The 26,568-nt window shown below is 43.7% G+C and overlaps 1 protein-coding gene across 1 annotated transcript in view; it reads right to left on the bottom strand.

Moving 5' to 3' along the window:
• The window catches only part of LOC126188743 (chondroitin sulfate proteoglycan 4), a 589,355-nt gene that overhangs the window by 397,277 nt on the left and 165,510 nt on the right, over positions 1 to 26,568 (bottom strand). The window contains exon 6 of the mRNA XM_049930352.1: positions 8,079 to 8,363. Within this exon, the coding sequence (XP_049786309.1) occupies positions 8,079 to 8,363 (285 nt within the window). The remainder of the gene's footprint in view (positions 1 to 8,078; positions 8,364 to 26,568) is intronic.

Below are 26,568 nucleotides of genomic sequence, written 5' to 3' on the forward strand. Positions count from 1 at the left end.
CGTCGGGGAAGACATCAAGCATGAATGAATGCAGGTGGCTCGCAACTGTCAGCGTGTGTCCGATTAGTACCGCAGGTTCCTTCCAAGTTCAGGAGAATGTCTCCCACAGCATAATACTGCTCCTACCAGGCTGCGTCCCTGGCGCGCTGCACGTTTCGAGCTGCTGTTCACCTCGGTGACAGCGTTTGTGGAGACGCCTTTTTTTAAATTTTTTTTTGGTCATCAGTCTACTGGATGGTTTGATGCGGCCCGCCACGAATTCCTTTCCTGTGCTAACCTCTTCATCTCACATTAGCACTTGCAACCTATGTCCTCAATTATTTGCTTGACGTATTCCTATCTCTGTCTGCCTCTACAGTTTTTGCCCTCTACAGCTCCCTCTAGTACCATGGAAGTCATTCCCTCATGTCTTAGCAGGTCCTATCATCTTGTCCCTTCTCCTTATCAGTGTTTTCCACATATTCCTTTCCTCTCCGATTCTGCGTAGAACCTCCTCATTCCTTACCTTATCAGTCCACCTAATTTTCAACATTCGTCTATAGCACCACATCTCTAATGCTTCGATTCTCTTCTGTTCCGGTTTTCCCACAGTCCATGTTTCGCTACCATACAATGCTGTACTCCAGACGTACATCCTCAGAAATTTCTTCCTCAAATTAAGGCCGGTATTTGATATTAGTAGAGTTCTCTTGGCCAGAAATTCCTTTTTTGCTATAGCGAGTCTGCTTTTGATGTCCTCCTTGCTCCGTCCGTCATTGGTTATTTTACTGCCTAGGTAGCAGAATTCCTTAACTTCATTGACTTCGTGAAAATCAATCCTGATGTTAAGTTTCTCGCTGTTCTCATTTCTACTACTTCTCATTACCTTTGTCTTTCTCCGATTTACTCTCAAACCATACTGTGTACTCATTAGACTGTTCATTCCGTTCAGCTGATCATTTAATTCTTCTTCACTGTCACTCAGGATAGCAAGTCCATCGCCTATCGTAGCAAAAATGTTATCCACCCGAAGAGCCGACACGTTTCCATTGATCGATGGTCGAATTCCGACGGTCCCATGCGCACTGCAACCGTAATTGACGACGTCATTGGTCCAACGTATGACTCGTAGGGGTAGCCTGCTGCGGAGCTCCATGTTCAACACTGTGCGATCAACGGTGTGCTCCGAAATATTTGTTGCGTGCACCAGCATTGCGCTCTTTGTGCAGAGATGCCACAGATTACCATGTATCCTAATTACAGAGCAGACAAGCCTCCGAATCCCACATCCTGTGAAGAGTCGCGGACGTCTAGTCATTTAGCGCCTAGTGGTAGTTTAACTGTCCTGCCTCATTCTGTAGATGCTCACGACAGTAGCACGTTAACAGTCGACCAGCTTCGCAGATTTCGAGATACCCGTTCACAGGTCCTCTGTAATAACAATAATCTCCCTTCGTCAAAATCACTTGTCTCAGTGCATTTCTCCATCTGCAGCGCATATCTTCGCTAGGGTGATCCCCCATCCGTGTCTGTTCTGCTTACCTACTTTTTTCACCTCGTCACACGTCCGCAGGGCCACAAGGTGCATTACATCCGATGGCGTACGAAGTCGTTTAAAAAAAACATCTACGACCCGACAACAAATACAACTGTGTTGCTACTAAGATTTACGTTCTGCGAGTTCATAATAGCTCATTACAGCACAAATTTAGAAAGAACGGTTCATTACAGTTAAGGAGTGTCGATTGTTAACTCTCATACACCAGTAGCCAAGCACAGGTGAAATGCATATAAAACGTCGACTTCATTCATCTGAGATTTAAAAACTACGTAGCGCTGAGTGGAAAAAGTTATGGTTCTTGCCCTAGCAGGCCACCTTGCTAGCCGCAGTGTCGTCCGAATGACAACAGAAGTAAAATACTTTAAACTGTATAGAGAAAGAGTGTTCATCTTTTGCGAAACGGAAGTGAACAACAGGCTTCGCCAGTCCGAAGTTTGTGGAAAGGAAGATAAGGCTTTCCAATTTCTGATCTGTATCTGACGACCTCACATTTGTACAAGAGGCGAAGCATTGGACGAAGAACTCGTTTAAACTGCACGAAAACTCCGCAGCAGACCTAAACGGAAGGTAGTTTAGGATCTAAAGGACTAATGACGTTCGTGGATTGAGACGTATTAAAACATACCTTGGTCTAACGAATTTCACACTGAAACCCAATGTCCCACCACCGTCTGCGGAAGACCCATTCAATGAGGGTTGTAGCTTTTTTTATGCACGCACTGGCTCAGTGCTGACTCAGCAGCGAGCCAGGGTGTGCATAGGACCTTCCGGGATGTAAGGTCGTGGTCCATGAAGCTCTTCAGCTCCTAACGTTTCGTCCAGAGCTGCGCTGGAGATCTTCAGAGGGGTGTTTCTCCTCCGGTGAGTCTTGCCGACCGACGGGTCGGACGTCTGAGAGCGACTTATATATCGTAGAAAGTGGGCGTGGCCAGAGTTACACGTGATATGCAGAGATAATCTTTGTCAGAGATAAAACTTAACTATCGATCGTGATCTCGTCATGGATAAAACTGTCTAGCAATTCTGTAGTGGTACTGTCCAAATATCACTAAGTCTCATGGTCTCTTCTTTCCGATTAAAATTATCCCTATGTTTATATAATTCAATTGCTTCTCTACAAAGCCGTGGGTAATAGTTCGTCGTCGTAGATAAAATTTTTGTTTCGGAAAACTTCACTTGATGATTTCCTGACTGCTACAGCCGATTTATCTGTTTTTCCTAATCGGCAAAGACTTCTGTGTTCTTTTAGCCGTGTATTTACGCTTCTTTTCGTTGTTCCAATATAAACTTTTCCACGTGTACACGGAATTTTATATACGCCACTGGCTGATAGAGGAGCGCGTTTATCTTTTACAGACCGGAGAACATGACAAATTTTCTTCGTTGGTCTAAAAACAGGTCTAATATCATGTTTACTTAAAATCTTTCCAATCTGATCCGTTACTTTCTTTATAAAAGGGAGAGAGACTGTATTCTTCCATAGTTTTTCGGGCTTGTCCTTAGGCTTTTTGTTGTTTGGGTGCAGAATTCTGCTTACTTCTTTCTTTGAGTAGCCATTTTTCTCAAAAGCGTGCTTCAGATGTTTTAATTCGGCGTCTAGATACTTCGGCGTGCAAATCCGTCTGGCTCTGTCAACGAGACTTTTAATCACACGTCTCTTTTGTTGTGGATGGTGGTTAGAGTTTTTATGTAAGTATCTGTCTGTGTGCGTTATTTTTCTAAAAATCTGTTGTTTCAATCTTCCATCCGTCTGTCTCATAACTAAGACATCCCAAAACGGTATTTTGTTGTCACTTTCTCTCTCCATGGTAAACTGGATTCTTGGATTTATATTATTAAGGTAATCAAAAAATTCGTCTAAGGCTTCTCTACCATGTGGCCAGACCACAAATGTATCGTCTACATATCGATACCAGCGAGATGGTTTCTTATCTGCTTTTTCCAATGCTGACTGTTCGAATTTCTCCATGTAGAAATTAGCTACTGCAGGACCCAATGGATTACCCATTGCTACGCCATTAAGTTGCTCATAAAATTCATTATTCCACTGGAACTGACTGGAAGTAAGACAATGTCTGAAAAGAGTAGTCAGATCTTCTGGAAAAATATCCGTTACAAAATACATAACTTCGTTCACTGGAATCATAGTAAATAAAGGTACTACGTCAAAACTTACTAAAATATCTTCAGGAGTCAGAATTAAACATTCAATTTTCTCTATAAAATGACGTGAGTCCTTTATATATGAGTCAGTTTTTCCAATATATGGTTATAAACGAGTTGCTAGATATCTTGCTGTTTTATACGTAGGAGAATTGATAGTACTAACAATCGGTCTCAGAGGAAGGTCCCTTTTATATACCTTGGGTTGGCCATAGAGTCTAGGACACATAGCTTCAGTCTTCAATAAAGCTCTTTTTTCTTATTTTTGAATAGAAGTGACCGATTTTATCAGATTATTTGTTTTCCGTAGTACGCTGGCTGTGGGATCTTTCTTAAGTTTTTTGTATTGTCCTGACGTTAAAAGATTCAAAATTTTGCTTTGATAATCTGTATTTAAAACGACAGTAGCATTCCCTTTATCAGCAGGAACCATCACTATGTCTTCATGTGCATTTAAATCTCTCAGAGCCTTTCTTTCGTCATTGGTTAAATTACTTTCCAGAGGTTTACTGCGGCATAATACTCTGGTGGTTTCGATCCGTATTGCATTTGCCATTCTGGAATAATAGCAAGCACTGTATTTCCCAGTCTCAATCACTTTTCCACAGAATTTTCAAATGACTACTAAATTGATCAAGCACAAGAAGAGAAATGTTCTTAAATGAAGCACATTTGCTTCTCATTCACACTCCGTTAATCTATAATTTCATACCAGCGTAGTCCATCCAACGCTTGTCATGTACGTGAACAACACCTGGCGGTATTTCAAAAGGTTTGGGCATCGTTTTGCGCTTGAGAATGAATACTGGATTTAGTTTAGTACCGTCAGCACAACATGAAATGACGAAAAATTCGTACAGTTTTTCGTGTCCACTTTATTTCTAGTTACTCTTTTAGCAACATTCATGGCAACAGTTCTGTTATTCAGCACATTAAGTCAGAAGAGTTTTGTCATATTCGCTATTTTGGGTTAGTTCCACATTGGTTTTATTTCCACGTTGAATAATATAGCGACGGACATTTTCTGAGATATTTTGGTGTTGGTTCGCATCTTGAGTCAAAGACGCTTCGGCCACGTGACACTACCGAGGGGGAAGACCTTCGTGTTCGGCGTATGACTCTGCGAGTCGTACTGCACCTGCAGCAGCAACTTGAGCCGCAGTTGGAACCACAGTGACACATCGAACTGTTACAAAATTGTTACTTTGAGGACAGCTCCGAACCATTGGCCCAATACCGTGCATTACACTAACCCGAGAACACCGTCATTTGTGACGCAGGAGGTCAGCCGAGGGCCGAGACCAACCAGTCTGCGTGCTAGGCACACTGGACCTACACCTGGAGTTACGGACTGGTGCCGATTTCGTATGACTGCAGGAGCACCCTGTTGACTATCCCACACACATTGAACGCAAAATTATACGGTCAGTCGGGCGATTCGACCTCATGTGCTACCATTCATGAACAGCATTTCAGGGGATGATTTCCAACAGGATAACGCCAGTCCACCTACCGCTGTTGTAAACCAACATGCTCTACAGTGTGTCGACATGTTGACGGCCTGCTTGATCACCTGATCTGTCTCCAATCGAGAACATATCGGACGACAACTTGAGCGTCATCCAAAACCAAGATGCAAGTGCAACACAACTCACAAACTCACATGCGGCACCTGTACAATGTTTGCATGCTTGTATTCAAGATTCTGGTGGTTACTCCGGATATCAATGTACTAGCATTTCACATTTGCATTGGCTTTTCTCGTGCTTAAATTAACCTGTGCTGCTACAATTTTAATCACTTAAATATGTTACCTAGGGAAATGTATTCGCGAGAGTTCAATACTCTATATTAGTTACTTCTTGGTGTTGGACTCTTTTTCCGTCAGTGTACGTCCATCTTCTCGTTCGCACTCCCTCTTACATTCTTCCCCCTGCCACTGTGCGTTTCCTCCTTTTCCACCTTTTATGTCCCACCACCCCCTCACTCTCTGACATTGCACCTTGTTTATTGTTACTGCAAGTTCGGACTCTGTAGTAATAATGTAATCTTCAGCCCATAAGCCACAATACAACTTTCCTGTTAGATGACAACGTTTCCTATGTTAAAAAGATATAGCATATATGTGTCCACACGAAACGTGAAAAATTAGAATTAAATCGATCGAGTGCTTTTTGTGGTTTATGGTAATAATTTTCCCCCTTTTTGTATTATATACATATTTCTATATCGTATGTAATAAAATATGTATATAATTCAAAAAGTGGAAAAATATACATATTTCTATATCGTACGCAATAAAACCCCCCACTGAACCATGGACCTTGCCGATGGTGGGGAGGCTTCCGTGCCTCAGCGACACACATAGGCGTACCGTAGGTGCAACCACAAGGGAGGGGTATCTGTTGAGAGGCCAGACAAACGTGTGGTTCGTGAAGAGGGGCAGCAGCCTTTTCAGTAGTTGCAGGGGCAACAGTCTTGATGATTGACTTATTTTGCCTCGTAACACTAGCCAAAATGGCCTATCTGTGCTGGTACTGTGAAAGGCTGAAAGCAAGGGGAAACTACAGCCGTAATTTTTCGCGAGGGCATGCTGCTTTACTGTATGGTTAAATGATGATGGCGTCCTCTTGGGTTAAATATTCCGGAGGTAAAATATTCCCGCATTCTGGGACTACTCAGGAGGGCGTCGTTACCAGCAGAAACAAAATTCGCATTCTACGGATCGGAGTGTAGAACGTCAGATCCGTTAACCGGGCTGGCAGGTTCGAAAATTTGAAAAGGGAAATTGATAGGTTAAAGTTATATATAGTGGGAATTAGTGAAGTTAAGTGGAAGGAGGAACAAGACTTCTGGTCAGATGAATACAGGATTATAAATACAAAATGAAATAGGGGTAATGAAGGAGTAGGTTTAATAATAAATAAAAAAAAGTAGGAGCTCGGGTAAGCTTCTACGAACAGCGTAGTGAACGCATTACTGTAGCCAAGAAAACACGAAGCCGACGCTTACCACTGTAGTAGAAGTTTACATGTCAACTAGCTCTGCAGATGACGAAGAGACTGAAGAAATGAATGATGAAATAAAAAGTAATTATTCAGATAATGAAAGGAGACGAAAATTTAATAGTCAGTAAGTCTTTTCTGAAAGTATTTGTATGGAGTGTAGCCATGTATGGAAATGAAACATGGACGGTAAATAGTTTAGACAAGAAGAGAATAGAAGCTTTCGAAATGCGGCGCTACAGAAGAATGCTGAAGATTAGATGGGTAGATCACGTAGCTAATGAGGAGGAACGTGAAATTTGTGGCACAAATTGACTATAAGGGATCGGTTGGTATGACATGTTCTGAGGCACCAAGGAATAACCAATTTAGTATTGGAGGGCAGCGTGGAAGGTAAAAATCGTGGAGACCAAGAGATGAATACACTAAGCAGATTGAGAAGGGTGTATGTTGCACCAGGTACTGGGAGATGAAGAAGCTTGCACATGTTAGAGTAGCATGGAGAACTACATCAAACCAGTCTCTAAACTGAAGACCACAACAACAACAACAACAACAACAACAACAACATGTAATAAAAATATACAGTCAGTATCGGTCCAGATGTAATAACGTTTCCCCTTTACGTATTACTTTTTATTTATATACCTTGTATATTAAAAGCAGGTAAATAAAAAATCGCGTTATGTGAATACAACGTTGTTGTCAAAATTTCAAAGCAATCGGTGAAGAACTTTGGGAGATTTAAGATTTTAATTAAAGAAATTAAAATTTTGATTTATAAAGATAAAATTTAATATTAAAGGAAATGTGCGAGGTGCAGAATGTAACAATCTACCTTAGAATCAGAAGAGGACAGATTCAGATGTAACAGCAATGAATAAATAAAAATACCCGAAGGTATTCATGGCCTGTCTGTACTTGTGGAACTGAAATAATTACCACGTCTAGGGACGGTGTTACACGGTACTAGTGTCTTAGCACTCCGTCTTCAGGCCACGAGTGGCCTACCGGGGCCATCCGACCGCCGTGTCATCCTCATGGGGAGGATGCGGATAGGAGAGGCGTGGGGTCAGCCCACCGCTCTCCCGGTCGTTATGATGGTATTCTTGACCGAAGCCGCTACCATTGGGTCGAGTAGCTCCTCAATTGGCATCACGAGGCTGGGTGCATCCCGAAAAATGGCGGCCTGGATGGTCACCCATCTAAGTGCCGATCACGCCCGTCAGCGCTTAACTTCGGTGATCTCACGGGAACCGGTGTAGCCACTGCGGCAAGGTCGTTGCTGTACTAGTGTCTTGGGTCTGGCTAATGTTTTGAGCGGCGTGCACGCCACGTTCACTACGCCATGCTACGGAGGCGGCACGCACCTTGTCCTTGGTCATGTCGAGCAGCGTGAAGGCGAGCGGCGCCTGGGCCTGCGCCTGCGACTGCTGGCCCTGGCCGTGCGGCTGGCGGTCCACCTCCAGGCGGCCGTGCCTGGGCGGCTCCACCACGAAGAAGAGCACGCCCGTGTCGCGCACGCCGTACTTGGGGAAGTCCAGCACCACGTCCACGTTGCGCGTCGTCACCGGCGCCGAACCGCCCTCGGCCACCTGCAGAGGCGTCAGCACCAGGATCTCCAGGTCGACCGGCAGCGTCGGCTTGGAGAACACCTGCAGCAGTTGCCAAACCAGCTGCCGTCACCACCTTGTGGAGGTCGAGCGTGACGTCAGAGTAGTGCCTCATGCTATGGGAAGATTGCTATCGATGGGCCGCCTAAAGAAATAAAAGGCAACGTCGTGACTGATTTACTGACTCACTATCGCCCAGTACAAACCGCTACGTGCAGAAACTTGAAATTTGGAGGACATGTGAACCTTATACTGTAGGCGTCGTATAAGAACCGATTTTTCGAAATTCCACTTACGAGGGGGTGAAACAGGGGATGAAAAACTTCTTGAAAGTATGCCGTTACCGAGGGAATTTATAAGGTAGTATTACGGAAACTGGTATTTGGTTTCTTAGTCGCAAAATAAGAGTTACGTGTTTTACCACTTTTGGAAATTCAACCACTAGAGGGAAGGGGGTGAAATAGTGACAAAGTTTTTTTTTAAATAAGCAATTACTAAAGAACTACTAAAGGATTTTTAAGGCTACAGCTATGGCAACTGGTGTTTGACTTCTCAGTTATGCCGCGCGGGATTAGCTGAGCGGTCTAGGGCGCTGCAGTCATGGACTGTGCGGTTGGTCCCGGCGGAGGTTCGAGTCCTCCCTCGGGAATGGGTGTGTGTGTGTTTGTCCTTTGGATAATTTAGGTTAGGTAGTGTGTAAGCTTAGGGACTGATGACCTTAGCAGTTAAGTCCCATAAGATTTCACACACATTTTTCATTTTTTTTCTCCGTTAGGAACAACAAAAATACGTGTTTCAGTGTTTCTGGAATTTCAACCCATAAGGTAGTGCAATAGGCGATGAAAATATTTAAGAAAATATTTAATTGCATTAAAAAAATTGAAAGTTGAGTTATCAAAATAGGCATTTCACTTCTCGGTGAGATGTAAAGGAATATTTGTTAGGGGATAAAAGTTGCTATGGAAATATCTCCATAAGACAACAAAAGGCATGATCAACAAAAACTTTGGACTCCAGCTACCAGAATCGCTTTCGGAAAAGACCATGCTTATGTAGCCTTAAGTAGCGTGAAAAGCTCAGAAGGTGCTGCAATTTGTGAACAACATAAAAATTTAATTAGATAAAAACAAAGAAGCCTCTGCAGTGATATATTGTACACGAGCGATGCGGCGGACGCTAAACTAGTAGATAGTAAAATGCTTGGATATTGTATTAAATATTTTATTGTCTCTGTAACTTGAACATTTTCTTTTGCTTTGGTAGACACAGAAGACATAAATATTCACTATTAATGAAATATTTGAAAAATTAAAATATATGTCATTGGCGCAATGAAGGGGACTGGTTTCCTTCATTGGGCCAGGCACTTACCGTGAATGGGCTGTTAAATACTGTACACAACTAAGTAAGAGTCAACAAATTTCATTTTTTATTAGTTTTAATAGTTCTTTGTTGGCATATGAAACGCAATAACATGAATTCGAAACCAAGGAGCCTGAAGCATAAATATCGCCTCCTTATGACTTTTTATAAAAACTATTTAACTAATTGCCAAAACTCTAACAAACTATTGAAAACTTAAATTTTGTTCATCGTGGGCTACTTAGACCTTATACACACATCAAAGAAAAGTTTTGCATCACGTCCGATTCGAGAGTTCCTGTACAGAAAATTGGAACAGAGATCAATATCATTTCCGCCCTTTTTATTGCTCATGAAAACCACACATTGCATGTTGTACCACCATACAAGGAGAGCTTCATAGGTGGTGGTCCAGACTGCAGTACACACCGGTACCTCTATACCCAGTAGCACGTCATCTTGCATTGATGCATGCCTTTATTTGTCGTGGCATACTGTCCACAAGTTCATCAAAGCACTGTTGGTCCAGATTGTCCCATTTCTCAACGGTGATTCGGTGTAGATCCCTTACAGAGGTTGGTAGGTCACGTCGTCCATAAACAGCCCTTTTCAACCTATCCAAGGCATATTCGATAGGGTTCATGACTGGAGAACATGCTGGCTACTCTAGCCGAGCGATGTTATCCTGAAGGAAGTCATTCAAGAAATGTGCACGATGAGGGTGTGAATTGCCATCCAAGAACAAAAATGCCTCGCCAATATGCTGCCGATATGGTTGTACTATCGGTCGGAGGATGGCATTAACGTATCGTATAGCCGTTACGGCGCCTTCCGTGACCACCAGCGGCGTACGTCGGCCCCTCATAATGCCCCCCGGAGGACAGCAGGAAACTTCCACCTTGCTACACTCGATGGACAGTGTGTCTAAGGCGTTCAGCCTGACCGGGTTGCCTCCAAACACGTCTCGACGATTGCCTGGTTGAAGATATATGCAACACTCATCAGTGAAGAGAACGTGATGCCAATTCTAAGCGGTCTATTCGGCATGATGCAAAGCCCATCTGTACCGCGCTGCATGGTGTCGTGCTTGCGAAGATGGACCTCGCCATGGACGTCGGGAGTGAAGTTGCACATCATGCAGCCTCGCACACGACGTCCTGTGGGTGCACGAAAAGCATCATTCAACATGGTGGCGTTGCTGTCGGGGTTCCTCCGAGACATAATCCGTAGGTAGCGCCCATCCATTGCAGTAGTAGCCCTTGGACGGCCTATGCGAGGCATGTCATCGACAGTTCCTGTCTCTCTGTATCTCCTCCATGTCCGAACAATATCGCTTTGGTTCACTTCGAGACACGTGGCCCCTTCCCTTACTGAGAGCCCTTCCTGGCACAAAGTAACAATGCGGACGCGATCGAACCGCGGTATTGACCGTCTATGCATAGTTGAACTACAGACAACACGAGCCGTGTACTTCCTTCCTTGTAGGAATGACTTGAACTGATCGGCTGTCGGACCCACTATGTATAATAGGCGCTGCTCATGCGTGGTTGTTAACATCTTTGGGCGGGCTTAGTGACATTTCTTAACAGGCAAAGGGACTGTGTCTGTGATACTATAACCACAGTCAACATCTATCTTCAGGAGTTCTGGGAACCGAGGTGATGAAAATGTTTTTTTGGTGTGTGTATTACACATATTCGATGTGGTTCATTCAAGGTAACTCGCAGCGCATCGCTGAACAACCCTCTTTTTTATGTTGTTAATATGACAAAATGATCTGAATTGCTAGTGCTTTCCAATGATATGACTGCAGAAATTTAATCGCTATTACCATATCACTATGACGTTTCAGGCATTAATACTAGTCAATTACGAGAATAAATTGCAAATCTTAACCAGTTTCCCTTGTGCTTTGTGACTTTGTGGAACAGGTCACCACAAACATGGCAATTCTTTGGCAATGCTGGCAACACTTAGTGACTACTAGCAAGTGCCTACTTTCAGTATCCACAGAGAAACCGAGCTGGCCCATCGATGGAGCCAGGCCATCATTGACAATCTTATCCTACCTCCTAAGCCTGCTGGAACTGACACACTTCTTAAAATATCCTGTGCGATTATGCTCTCGTCTAATGAATTTGTTGGAGATGCACAACAGTAACAAGTCAGAGTGTGTATTGGACAACTTCTTATCGCGAAATATGGGAATAGTGCCACAGACATGATAGGTGAATTGGAGTGGCAATCATTAAAACAAAGGCGTTTCTCGTTACGACGGGATCTTCTCATGAAATTTCTGTCACCAGTGTTCTCCTCCGATTGCGAAAACATTCTGTTGGCACCCGTTTACATAGGGAGAAATGATCATTATGATAAAACAAGAGAAATTAGGACTCGCACAGGAAAATTTAAGTGCTCGTTTTTCCCGCGCACCGTTCGAGAACGGAACGGTAGAGACAGCTTGAAGGTGGTAATAGTGATGACGTAGATGTAGATTTAGCTTAGAAGTTATACTTCGCAGATGGAAACGAAACGTTGGGTCTGGCCAAGAAATTCCTTAGACCACAGCATAGTAGCTCTCAGTATCTTAGTAAGTGCAATACCCCTTTTCCCGCCTTCATTTGTGCCATCATCAGGATTTCCATATCCAGCATCAGCGTCCGCTTAAGAAAACCTCACATAGTAGAAAAGAGTAAGGCAGATCGTCATGGAAGTTGACTAAAATTTTCTGCCTAGTGGCCGTTAGTGTTCCGGTTACCTGCCCTGGTCACGAACGTAATTGCAGGCAGCTCACCTGTTGTCGCTGTCCAACATGGTGTCTAATTTGGCAGGTAATACATACTCCATTGTGGATTATCACGTTTGTAACCTTTTCTGTTTGAGTTATCGTGTACTGACTGATGGCAAGCAAGTCGTTGTGTCTTTCGGTCCATGGCCGTGCCCTGGTTGGCCGGCCGGGGTGGTCGAGCGGTTCTAGGCGCTACAGTCTATAACCGCGCGACCGCTACGGTCGCAGGTTCGAATCCTGCCTTGGGCATGGATGTGTGTGATCTCCTTAGGTTAGTAAGTTTTAAGTAGTTCTAAGTTCTAGGGGACTGATGACCTTCAAAGTTAAGTCCCATAGTGCTCAGAGCCATTTTTGTCCCCTGGGTGGCTTCCGATGGATCAAGTGTAGTTAGGCTCACCACCTACCTCGCCTAAGTGAACGAGGGCAGACCGACCTCCCTGGAGACTTCTGAGGGTCACCGGTGTTAATTATCTGTTTTTAGCTGCTTAAAATTTAAGGCTTATGGTTATTTTCTCTTTTTTTCTTAAAAAATTTACACAATTAATTCTTTAATTTATCTTTCAAGCTTAAAGATTGCGGCCTTATGCCTTTAAAAAATTATGGTAATATATTTTAAAACTTTGGAACTTAATTGTGGCCTTCAGCCCTTGGTATTGCACCTTGCATAGATTGGTTCTATCTGCTTTGCCTTAAGGCTTTCCACTTAGACGTGATACGTTTTCTTATTTATTTTATTTGCCTGTTGATTGCATTTTTTCTTGTTTGTTCTGCCTTTAAAAGATTATGGTAATACACTCCTGGAAATTGAAATAAGAACACCGTGAATTCATTGTCCCAGGAAGGGGAAACTTTATTGACACATTCCTGGGGTCAGATACATCACATGATCACACTGACAGAACCACAGGCACATAGACACAGGCAACAGAGCATGCACAATGTCGGCACTAGTACAGTGTATATCCACCTTTCGCAGCAATGCAGGCTGCTATTCCCCCATGGAGACGATCGTAGAGATGCTGGATGTAGTCCTGTGGAACGGCTCGCCATGCCATTTCCACCTGGCGCCTCAGTTGGACCAGCGTTCGTGCTGGACGTGCAGACCGCGTGAGACGACGCTTCATCCAGTCCCAAACATGCTCAATGGGGGACAGATCCGGAGATCTTGCTGGCCAGGGTAGTTGACTTACACCTTCTAGAGCACATTGGGTGGCACGGGATACATGCGGACGTGCATTGTCCTGTTGGAACAGCAAGTTCCCTTGCCGGTCTAGGAATGGTAAAACGATGGGTTCGATGACGGTTTGGATGTACCGTGCACTATTCAGTGTCCCCTCGACGATCACCAGTGGTGTACGGCCAGTGTAGGAGATCGCTGCCCACACCATGATGCCGGGTGTTGGCCCTGTGTGCCTCGGTCGTATGCAGTCCTGATTGTGGCGCTCACCTGCACGGCGCCAAACACGCATACGACCATCATTGGCACCAAGGCAGAAGCGACTCTCATCGCTGAAGACGACACGTCTCCATTCGTCCCTCCATTCACGCCTGTCGCGACACCACTGGAGGCGGGCTGCACGATGTTGGGGCGTGAGCGGAAGACGGCCTAACGGTGTGCGGGACCGTAGCCCAGCTTTATGGAGACGGTTGCGAATGGTCCTCGCCGATACCCCAGGAGCAACAGTGTCCCTAATTTGCTGGCAAGTGGCGGTGCGGTCCCCTACGGCACTGCGTAGGATCCTACGGTCTTGGCGTGCATCCGTGCGTCGCTGCGGTCCGGTCCCAGGTCGACGGGCACGTGCACCTTCCGCCGACCACTGGCGACAACATCGATGTACTGTGGAGACCTCACGCCCCACGTGTTGAGCACTTCGGCGGTACGTCCACCCGGCCTCCCGCATGCCCACTATACGCCCTCGCTCAAAGCCCGTCAACTGCACATAGGGTTCACGTCCACGCTGTCGCGGCATGCTACCAGTGTTAAAGACTGCGATGGAGCTCCGTATGCCACGGCAAACTGGCTGACACTGACGGCGGCGGTGCACAAATGCTGCGCAGCTAGCGCCATTCGACGGCCAACACCGCGGTTCCTGGTGTGTCCGCTGTGCCGTGTGTGTGATAATTGCTTGTACAGCCCTCTCGCAGTGTCCGGAGCAAGTATGGTGGGTCTGACACACCGGTGTCAATGTGTTCTTTTTTCCATTTCCAGGAGTGTATATTTTAAAATTTTGAAATTTCATTGTGGCCTTCAGCCATCTGTATTGCACCTTGCATATGTTCGTTCTATCTACTTTGCATTGAGACTTTCCACCTAGCTGTGATATAACTATTTTTTTTAAATTATTTTGTTTGCTATTTTAATTGGATTTATATCTTGTTGATTTTAAGATTTGTTTTTTGGAGGCCTTCAGCCGTGAAAGAATTGCATCTGGTAAAGGTTCGGCTACTGCCGCTTTGGTTGTAAATGTGTTATTAAATTACAATAAATTACAATTAGAAGGTGAAACTGACGTTAACCTTATTTGGCCCTTTCCACAGTCCTAACTACCTGTTCTGCCCAGCGGGTTTAGCGGGCGTCTCAGGTATATACTGAAAATATCTGGATTCTGTACGTGTTCTAGCATCTCATGTTCGTTCTTACATCTTGCTAAAATGAAATTGTATAACTCGTGCAGGAACATGGTCACATAGCGGCATGCTATTTGTGGAAAGGGAGAAGTTACCAACGGATTAATATACATTGAAGCATCAAAGAAACTGGTATAGGGATGCGTAAACAAATACAGAGATATGTAAACATACAGAATACGGCGTTGCGGTCGGCAACGCATATATAAGTCAGCAAATGTCTGACGCAGTTTTTGGGTCGGTTACTGCTGCTTCAATGGCAGGTTATCAAGTTTTAAGTGAGTTTGAACGGGTGTTATAGTCGGTACATGAGCGATGGGACACAGTATCTCCGAGGTAGCGATGGAGTTGGGATTTTGCCGTAAGACCGTTTCACGAGTATACCGTGAATATCAGGTATCCGGTAAAACATAAAATCTCGGATATCGCTGTGGCCGGATCCCGAAAGAACGGGACCAACAACGATTGACGAAAGCCGTTCAACGCGACAGAAGTGCAACCCTTACACAAATTGCTGCAGATTTCAGTGCTGGGCCATCAACAAGTGGCAGCGTGCGAGCCATTCAACGAAACAGCATCGATGTGGGCATTCGGAGCCGAAGGCCCACTTGTGTACCCTTGATGACCGCACGATACAAGCTTTACGCCTCGCCTGGCCCCGTCAAATTGTTTCGAGCGGATGGACGTGTACGGGTATGGAGACGACATCACGAATCCATGGATCCTGCATGTCCGCAGGGGACTGTTCAAGCTGGTGGAGGCTCTCTAATGGTGTAGGGTGTGTGCATTTGGAGTGATATGGGACCCTTGGGACGTCTAGATACGACTTTGACAGGCGACACGTACGTAATCATCCTGTCTGATCAGCTGCATCGATTCATGTCCATTGTGCATTCCTGCAGACTCGGGCAATTCCAGCAGGACAATGCGACACCCTACATGTCCAGATTTGCTACAGAGTGGCTCCAGGAAAACTCTCGTGAGTTGACAGATTTCCGTTGGCCACGAAATTCCCCAGAATGAACATTATTGAGGATATGTGGGGTGCTTTGCATCGTGCTGTTCAGAAGAGGTCTCCACCCCATCGTTCTCTTAAGGATTTATCTGCAGCCCTGCAGGATTCATTTTACTCCAGCACTACTTCAGCCGTTAATTTAGTCCATGCCACGTCGTGCTGCGGCACTTCTGCGTGCTCGCGGGAGCCCTACACGATGTTATTCAGGTGTACCGATTTGCTTGGCTCTTCAGTGTATATCTTAGCACGATGTAAGCCCATTTATGCAGTTAAACATTGAGTTATATCTAACCGTAACGCTATGCAGCGACCGCCACAAATTACGAGTTTACCCAGCAGTCGGAAACAACAGATATAAAGGAATCAATGTTTCTCTCGATTTAGCAGTATTCACAGACGCATAAAGCTAGAACGAAAATCTTTCTAGAGTCATAATGCTGAGTTGCAGCAACACGTATCATTGGATAAAGGCAATGCCACGAGACAGAAAGAAACAAAATTGACTTTCTAACCACTCATAAAATATATATAAATAAAATATTTGTCTTTGCCTTTGGAAGAGAAATCACCTACGACAGGTAGATCGTGAGGGGAAAACGTAACGTGTCGGGCGACATGCACGGTAAAACATAAGCACAAAAGGTATACAAAAGAAGGTAGCATAAGATACAACACTTTATTCAGCGTGTCAGTCTGCCACAGTGGCTGCGATAACACACTCAAACTCAGGTCGCGTCACTCGTTGTAAAAGTATCGTTGAGGTAGACGTAATGTTCGTTACCCGATTTTGGTCTCCTAGGGCTGGAAAGGTAATAACGTACCGCCGTCGCTAAACTAGTTGTCAATATCATGGTTTAAATCCCCGTCGCCGTATGTCTCGTAACACAATCAAGTGTTTTGTAATTTGTCTGCGGGATATTCAATCTTAGTGCACTTAACTGCAGAAGTACCCATCATTCACTCACGTGACACCGACGAAAGTTGGACTCGTCATTAACGGGTCGCAGGAAGGGAATATAAAACTCGCTGACTGAGGAAAGGAATGTAAAATTTTGGGAGTCCTTGTAAGATCTTTTATTAAACACATAATTAATATTTTGAATCCTACGAGAGAATTCATTTTGCAATTCGCGTCACGAGGAGCTGCTTTCCGTCTGAATCTTTGTGAGACAGTCCAATGAGAGGGATGTGACCTCCAACTCATGCATGTCCGCATTTCTTTGCAAAGAGCAATATATGGTGGCCTGGAGGAAGCCAAGCTCAGAGACTTCCGTAGCCGGCTTCGGGCACATTGGCTATGCTCGCTTAGAGATTGATGCACATAAAAATTTAAGCCATATGAGAAGACGTTAATAACCCACAATTCGTCACACCGCCATGACCTCTGTGTTGTCAGTCTTGATTTCATCTTCTTTAATTTTTGTTAAAGAGGAATAAAATATTGTATTTTCTCTTTGCAGAGGCTCTATTTCGCTTATTGTTAGAGCATACAACCTAAAATTAATTCTTTGCCTCTTATTACAGAAACTGGTTGTGCTTGCTGTAACCACATACTGGATGCCAGTAAGCTACAGTTGTACAAGTTCAGCGCTATATTAGGACTTTCAAGGCTCGTCGTGGTCAGTAATGATTGTTGTTGTTGTTGTGGTCTTCAGTCCTGAGACTGGTTTGATGCAGCTCTCCATGCTACTCTATCCTGTGCAAGCTTCTTCATCTCCCAGTACCTACTGCAACCTACATCCTTCTGAATCTGCTTAGTGTATTCATCTCTTGGTCTACCCCTACGATTTTTACCCTCCACGCTGCCCTCCAATACTAAATTGGTGATCCCTTGATGCCTCAGAACATGTCCTACCAACCGATCCCTTCTTCTGGTCAAGTTGTGCCACAAACTTCTCTTCTCCCCAATCCTATTCAATACTTCCTCATTAGTTATGTGATCTACCCATCTAATCTTCAGCATTCTTCTGTAGCACCACATTTCGAATGCTTCTATTCTCTTCTTGTCCAAACTATTTACCGTCCATGTTTCACTTCCATACAAGGCTACACTCCATACAAATACTTTCAGAAATGACTTCCTGACACTTAAATCTATACTCGATGTTAACAAATTTCTCTTCTTCAGAAACGCTTTCCTTGCCATTGCCGGTCTACATTTTATATCCTCTCTACTTCGACCATCATCAGTTATTTTGCTCCCCAAATAGCAAAACTCCTTTACTACTTTCAGTGTCTCATTTCCTAACCTAATACCCTCAACATCACCCGACTTAATTCGACTACATTCCATTATTCTCGTTTTGTTTTTGTTGATGTTCATCTTATATCCTCCCTTCAAGACACCATCCATTCCGTTCAACTGCTCTTCCAAGTCCTTTGCTGTCTCTGACAGAATTACAATGTCATCGGCGAACCTCAAAGTTTTTATTTCTTCTCCAGTAATGATTACGTCATGGTAAGTTCATTATGTTTCATAAAGAAGTGCAGGTTGTCCACCGCTCCGGCGATTTGAATTCACTCGTGTGCTTGGCAGGCGCCGCACTTTGGGGCACTGATGGGCAGCTACCTTCTAGGCTGTCGAGAGAGCGCCCTCTGTGGCGGACAGCGGCGCACGGCTGAGGCGTGGAGCTGCCTAACGGCCCTTTGGTTTGCTGCGAGTTAGACATTTCGGTGTTCATCACGGAAGTCGTGTTGTGTGGCTCGGGCATAATAGCGAGAAATGTTAATTGTTAGTGTCCATGGGCACATAGTTGAACTGTAGTTTTTCTACTGCGAATTCCGCATGACTTGTCTGAATTATCGGATGATGGCTCTAGAAAAGATGGTATTATAATAGTGGCCACGGTCGTCGATGCAAAAAGCAGATAGCAGGTTATTTAATGGAAACCATTTACGTTGAGTTTGATAGGTTTGTGTCGTACTTTGCTATTCGGTATTTGAGGTAACGTCGTCGCCATAGTTGGTGGTTGGTGGTCGTCTTGTGTATGCACGTTCTGGTCGGCGAAATTGTGATTTACGTGCAGTTGGATTTTGTTCTATAGCTGTTGATACAGCGAGCGCCTTGACTTCGCTGTTTTGACGAGAGTTCACGATCTTTTTAGTGACAATCTCTTATAGTGAAAAGGTGATATTGTATGTGTATCGACCAGAACTGGAATTCAAGGGACGCACCTGGTCAGGAGACGCTGCAAATTAACCACGGTCTTTGTGTGGTGGGTCATGTGGCCCATCTACTGGAGCGGCACTAGGTTAGTGTCGTCTGCTTCTGATGCCACGAGCTAGGACGGCCTCCGGCCCACGTCAGTTGTTCCGGGATTGTCACATGGTATTGCTATTATTGTTGGTCTGGCATGAGGCTAATAGCAAGACGTGAGTGGTTCAGTCTCTCCCTATCTGTGCTCATTGCTATGGGTTTCCTACGGTGACGTTTTACAACTTGTGGCTTAATGTGATTGCAGATTTCACGCATGTGTGCTGGTAGTGCAAGATTGTATTTGCGATTCTTGTTCAGACCACTTTTCCGGCGCCATATGCGCGATGAAAAGGGGAGGGCTGTGCAGTTAGTGGCTGTGTCTGTGAAAGTATTACACGCCTTGTGTGTTCTGGTCAAATATACCAGGAAGGGTATTTGCAGAGCAAAATACAGTGTGAGCAAACAAGTAATGATTTTGTAGTGTGTATACATCGCAACCGGCGTGGCCTTTTGATGCTGGTTTCCAGTGCTGTACTCAGTTACGAAGGCTGTTCTGAATGTACGGCCCGGTCGACCGCGAAATGGAAACCACAGTGGAAATCAAAATTTTTTTACTCTCAACATTTAGCCACAACTTCCAGCTACCTCTCTAAATAGTCGCTGCTGTGACTTACACATATGTCGTGACGTTGTACAAACTTTCCAGTACCCTCGTCACAGAAAGCAGCCGCCTGTGCTTTGCACCAATTCTCTATGCTGGTCTGCCTTTCGTTCTTTGTGCCAAAATGTTGTCTTTGTAGCCAGCGGTTCTTGTGAGCAGAGATGAATTACGGAGGGAGCCAATTAAGGGTTGTATTGTTGGTGATCAAACACTTCCCACCGAAAACGCTGCAGCAGCATCTTCGGCTGAGAATTGTCTTGAAGAAAGAAATGCATGACACTTATGTTACGTGGGCTGCATAGTTTCAGGCGAAATCTCTCAACGGATGAGCATACTTGGCGGGAGACACTGTTGTTTTTGGCAATTCTACGTGATCACCTTGCGCTCTGAACTGGAAAGAGCAACGTGAAGCGATCGACGGGCACACTAAAAACACTGCCCCTCTGTGCAAAGTTCCATCGGATTTTCACAGTGATTTCCATTTCACGCCAAATCGGACTTTATTTTCCGAATACGCCTCGTAAATTAGTGTAAGAAATTTTCCTGCGCACAGTAGCGTTGCCCGTAAATTCGAAGTTAGATGTGGTGCACCACACTATCTTACGATAGTATACTGATTACTTATGTAGTGAAAGTAGTATACAGAGATAGCTAGCGCTATTAAGCTGGCTTGCATTAGAATAAAACTATCATAAGACGCGCTGAGCTATCTTAATTTGAACCGTTGTTGCTTTGACATGCAGAGAGTGCAGCGTTTAGCACCGTACCTTTAAGGTGGTAATCCCGTTTTGTTTGTTGTCCATCGGTGATGGGTGACCAGAGTTCATTAGTTATTACATGCGGTGTAAATTGTGTTGTAGGGTAATTTTCGTCGACGAGAATAAACTGGATAAATAATGAATCCCCTTGCCTTACTTCAATGTGAAAGTCTCTTACAAGGAAAACTCAAGCACTGATATTAATGGTGGAATTTGAATTTTTATTCACACCTGAGTAAGATTTAACCCCTTGAGTAAAGGTAGCATGTAAAGCCAATTTTAAAATTTTTAGTACTACATGAGAATATATGGATTTTGTAGATTTTTAAAGGTTATACACATTCTTAATGTTGCATTTGTGTGATTTTGAACGAAACGTTCCTTCACAATGCCTTTGATACAAAGTTACCTAATCTTATGTTGGCTGTCGTGTTTAAAGGGTGTTAACGTCGTAAGTGGGCCATGGTTCTTATACCGACCTCAGCAAGTGGTCTGTGGCCATTACTGGTGGGTATGGTTCAGATCTCACGTTGCCTTCCCAGCTGGTGGTCCCGCAGCAGACGCGACGAAATCTCCACCGTAGCTTCCAAGATAATTGTGCCTAGCATAAATGAACTTTTTAATAAATGCTATTCAGCTCAATTTCGTCAGTTAGTAAAATTCCCAGACCTCGAATCACAAACACAAAAAACTCCATTCAAAATCTCTACATTTTTTCATTGCACTTGCTGTTTTGTAATTAAGTTCTGACTGATAACAATACCATTCAGGTAAATTTGACTGCCGTCGTGATAAGAATGTTCAAAGTAACGTCCTCTTCCAGTGGAAAAAGATATAGTTGGAGTGAATTCAGTCATGATTTGTCACGCAATACGAATGGTACCAACGCACATTATGCAGACTACGGCTTTTTGCTAAATATTCCAAAATGCTTAAGAAATAATTTTTCACTCATACGTACTTCGTTGCCTCGAAAAAATATCGTAACAATTCCAAAAAGAGAATGTATTCCACCATTTCATTAGTATGCTGCCTGCAGTGTCCAGAATGAGATCTCAGTATTTCTTCTATCAAAGACAAGGCCAACCTCATATTGTACCTCGCTCTCTTCACGCAAACTGTTTATAACGGATATAATTTTTACTGTAAACTGGAAATACCAACATTCGGCTGTTGCTATTTTCCCAAATCATATTTGATAGTTTCTTCACTCAAAGGCATTTAGTAACCTACAGTCTCTACAGTTTAACAGAATTTTGATATGAATGAACTTCAGAATTCATTTCCAGTGCAGCGTATAGGCCTATAGAGGACTTGATTTGGCTGTAATGGAAAAGTAGCCTAAAGATCGCTATGATGAAAGGGACTGTGGCCATACACTGTTAGTATGCTAGACGACGGTTGAACGTATGAGAAGTCAGAAGACAATGTTAATTTAGCACTGTCTCAGCTAAGATCTTTGAGAAACACCTAAGAACATGCGATTGTGTTTTCCATTACAGTCTTTAGAAACTTCTTCACTGATGATGTGCCTACTACCATTACATTATCTCTTAGCATGCTACGCGAATAGAATACAGGACGAAAGAGATATTGCAGAAGATATAAGGAGTGTAGCATCTTTCAAAGTCACAGAAGGCTCTGATTTATCAAAGCGCTCTTCTTATAGCGAGGAATGCGTTTGCAATATGTTTCTACCGTCCCAGCACATTGCGTCGAGTATCGGTAATATGCCCATATCTACAGCTTCATGTCTTCGAGCAAGCAATATCAGGTATCCCAATTTGGTGCTTATTGCATCTTCGTATTGCCAGCAAGCTAAGATCTCTGCAAAGGTCTCTCCTGGAATTGTACGACTACGGGAGAGATACTAGGTTACAAAAAGGAGCGGTAATTGCAGAATAATGACGAGGTAATACGGCGCGCCGAAAGCATCAGAGAAATGTGAAGGAATATTGCATAAAGCCGTCCTTATGCAGCAACAGCTCGTGTTTCAAGTGTTGCACTCGGCAGATGCGCATTTTGCGATCTAAATCAGGGGGATGTAATTTACAGATGTTTATTGTAAGGAACGGAAAGAATAGGTTCTATACATGTGCCCTGTATACTGCTTCACTTTTAAATTTCTAGCTAAGTGCTTTATCTAAATAAGAACTGACAGATGCCCGGGCATTCATTTTGCTACTTTTCTATTACAAAAATGGCTCAAACGGCTCTGAGCACTATGGAAATTAATATCTGAGGTCATCAGTCCCGTAGAACTTAGAACTACTTAAACCTAACTAACCTAAGTACATCACACACATCCACGCCCGAGGCAGGATTCGAACCTGCGACAGTAGCGGTAGCGCGGTTCCTGACTGAAGCGCCTAGAACCGCTCGGCCACACCGGCCGGCCTTCTATTACAAACGAAAACAAATAATGAACTGTGTTTGTGGTGTAATACTGAAAAAGATTAATTTCCATATATTCGTGAAAACACGTTTGAAATTAGGAAAAGTTTTTACTAATAAATATGGAAAACGTACAAGTCTGTAGGAACAGAATACCGGGCAGCTTCGCATCTTCTGCCAAGAGATTGTGTAAGGGATTTGCTCTGCCTCGTGATGATTGGGTGTTCACGCATCTCAGTGTTTATGACACCATATCTCCAGAACTGTGTTGTAGCACGATGTAATTTTTAGATGCATTTTGCGGCATGTGTGGGTACCGTCTGCGAAATTTATTGCGAACAGAGTTAGTAGCACAGAAGTAAGAAATTTAAACTTCATGCATTATGACGCAAATTTAGGACCCCGCGACCACGCAAAAGTGCCGCAACACGACGTGACATTGACTCGACTAATGTCTGAAGTACTACTGGAGGAATGGACACCCTGAATCCTATAGTGCTTTCAATAAATACGTAAGAGTACGAGGGGGTGGAGATCCTTCTGAACAGTACGTTTCAAGGCATCCCAGATATGTTCAATAACGTTCATGTCTGGGGATTTGGTTGCCATCGGAATTGTTTTAACTCTGAACTGTGTTCCTGGAACCATTCTGTTGCAAATGTGGGAGTGTGGGGTGTCGCATTGTCCGGCTGAAATTTCCCTAATCCGTCGGAATGCACACTGGATATGAATGGATTCAGGTGACCAGATAGGATGCTTACGTATGTGTCACCTGTCAGAGTGTTATCTAGACGTACCAGGGGTCTCGTATCACGCCAACTGCACATGCCCCACACCATAACAGAGCCTCCAACAACTTGAACGGTCCCGTGCTGACATGCAGGGTTCATGGATTCATGAGGCTTGTCTCCATACCCGTACTCGTCCATCCGCTCGATACAATTTGAAACAAGACTCGTCCGATCAGGCAACATATTTCCAGTCAGCAACAGCCCAAATTCGATATAGGCGGTCCCAGGCGAGGCGTAAAGCTTTGTGTCGTGCAATCATCAAGGGTACACGAGTGGGCCTTCGGCTCCGAAAGCCCATATCGATATTGTTTCGTTGAATGATTCGCACGCTGCGACTTGTTGCTTCGCCAGCGTTGAAATCTGCAGCAATTTGCGGAATGTTTGTACTTCTGTCACTTTGAACGAGTCCCTTCAGTCGTTGTTGGTCCCGTTCTTGCAGGATCTTTTTCCAGCCGCAGCTATGTCGGCGATTTGAAATTTTACCAGATTATTGATATTCACGGAACACTCTTGAATGGTCGAATGGGAAAATCCCCACTTCATCGCTACCTCGGAGATGCTGTGCCCCATCGCTGGTGCGCCTACTATAACACCACGTTCAAACTCACTTAAATCTTAATAACCTGGCATTGTAGCAGCAGTAGCGGATCTGGCAACTGCGCCAGACACTTGTTGTCTTATACAGTGGGTTTCACGAAGATACGCAAATATTTTAATATGTTATTCTGCAAGTAAAACGTAAGAAAAAAGTTCAAATGAACACATGTCCGCAAATGTTTAGTTATGGAGCTACGGCTAACGAAAGATTTTGCCAAAATTTTGCATCTTCGCTAATAAGAAGCCATCGGAATACTGTAAGAGATTAAAGAAAGCATGATTTCCATTTATTTTTTTGTTATTTGCTGGTGAATCTAATAAAACATGTCCCAGGCGTGTATCTGCAGTGTTTTCCAGAACATCCAGAGGAGCAAAGAAGTAATTTCGTAAGATGTTGAATTTATTCAGTACTTGGCCCACTTTGTGTTTTAAATCCCAGACAATTGCACAAAGTTATCAACAGAAGTCGTACAGAATTTAACTCTGGTAAATATTGGTAATAACGTTAACTGAATCTGTGTGAATGTCTCAGTTAATCTGCTTTTATTAATACCAAAGCACACGTGAATTCACGTTAAACCGGAAAAAACAAAGACCAGCGTTAAGGAAGCTGTACAGTGTACATGCAATTTCACAATACATTCACAATAACTGTTCAAAAATGTCTCCTCCGAGTTCAATGCATTTAGCTGCACGTGTGCGAACATATTTTGTTGCTTGTTTCAGTTTCACAGGGTTGTTCTTAATTTCGTCTATTGCATTCATAATTCAAGCAAGTTATGCTTCGCGCGTACTGACTTCGTCCTCGTGAACTGTGTCTTTCATTCATCCCCATACACAAATATCCATTGGTGTTAAATCGGGCGATCTGGGTGGCCACAAACGTGTATCGCCACGACCAATCCACTTCTGGGAAAAATGTTCGTTTAAATATGTAGTAACGGCGTTGGTGAAATGAGGAGGCGCGTCGTCATGTTGAAAATACATTTGCAATCGCGAAGCAAGTGGAACATCTTCGAGCAAGAACGGCATATCTTCTTGAAGGTATTGTAAGTACGTCTTCCTAGTTAGACGGCCTGGGAAAACGAATGATCCAATAAACTGTGCGTCGATTACATTACACCACACATTTATGCTAAATTGCTGCTGGAAATTGCGTTGCACTGTTGCATACACCAAACGTGCTCGTTATGTAAACTGTTTATACCATCTTGAGTAAACTGTGCCTCATCAGTAAATAAAACGTGTTATGTGTAAGTGCCGATTAGTATTGAACCAGCTGCACAACTCCAAGCGAAGCGCAGGATCTACCGGATGTAAATGATGCACGTTTTGTTGTTTATTTTGTTGTTTATTGTACTTCAGTGTACGCCATACCTTAGATTGTGAAATACCTAATAGTTCAGATATACGTCGTGTACTGGTACCCGGGCTACGTTGAACAGCATCCATAATATCCTCATCATCGTCTTCACGTATCGAGCGCCCGTACTGATTATGAAAGCTAGGTAGAGAACCTGTCGCCCGTAACATTCTAAATACTCCATTATTGGTTCGCGCGTTCCGAATTCCCCGAGTTGGATAACGTACACGATATTCGTTAACTGCAGCCGTAGTATTACCATCACATTTGCCATAAATAAACACCATATCGGCTATTCCTCTGTCGTAAATTTGAAAGCCATCCCTATTTCATAATTAATCTACAAACTACAACAGTTACTTTGTGGTTTCAATTAAATAAACTGTTGTTGTTATGTTCCTTCACTAAACAACTAACTCGTTTCAAGATTAGAAAACGACTGAAATAACTCACTAACGGTTGTCAACAATGACATAAACGTTTCTACATTCTTAATGTAAAGTAAACAAATTTACTTGTATAATACGCTGCTTCTATGGACGTTCTGGAAAACTACTGGAGATGACGTCTGGGACATGGTTTATTACACCAGACTAATAATAATAAAAAAAATTTGAATCGTGCTTTACTTTAACCTCTTACAGTTTTGCGATGGATTCATGTTAGCGAAGTTGCCAAATTTCAGACTAAATCT

The sequence above is a fragment of the Schistocerca cancellata genome, chromosome 5 (genome assembly GCF_023864275.1).
Source record: "Schistocerca cancellata isolate TAMUIC-IGC-003103 chromosome 5, iqSchCanc2.1, whole genome shotgun sequence".
Taxonomy (NCBI): domain Eukaryota; kingdom Metazoa; phylum Arthropoda; class Insecta; order Orthoptera; family Acrididae; genus Schistocerca; species Schistocerca cancellata.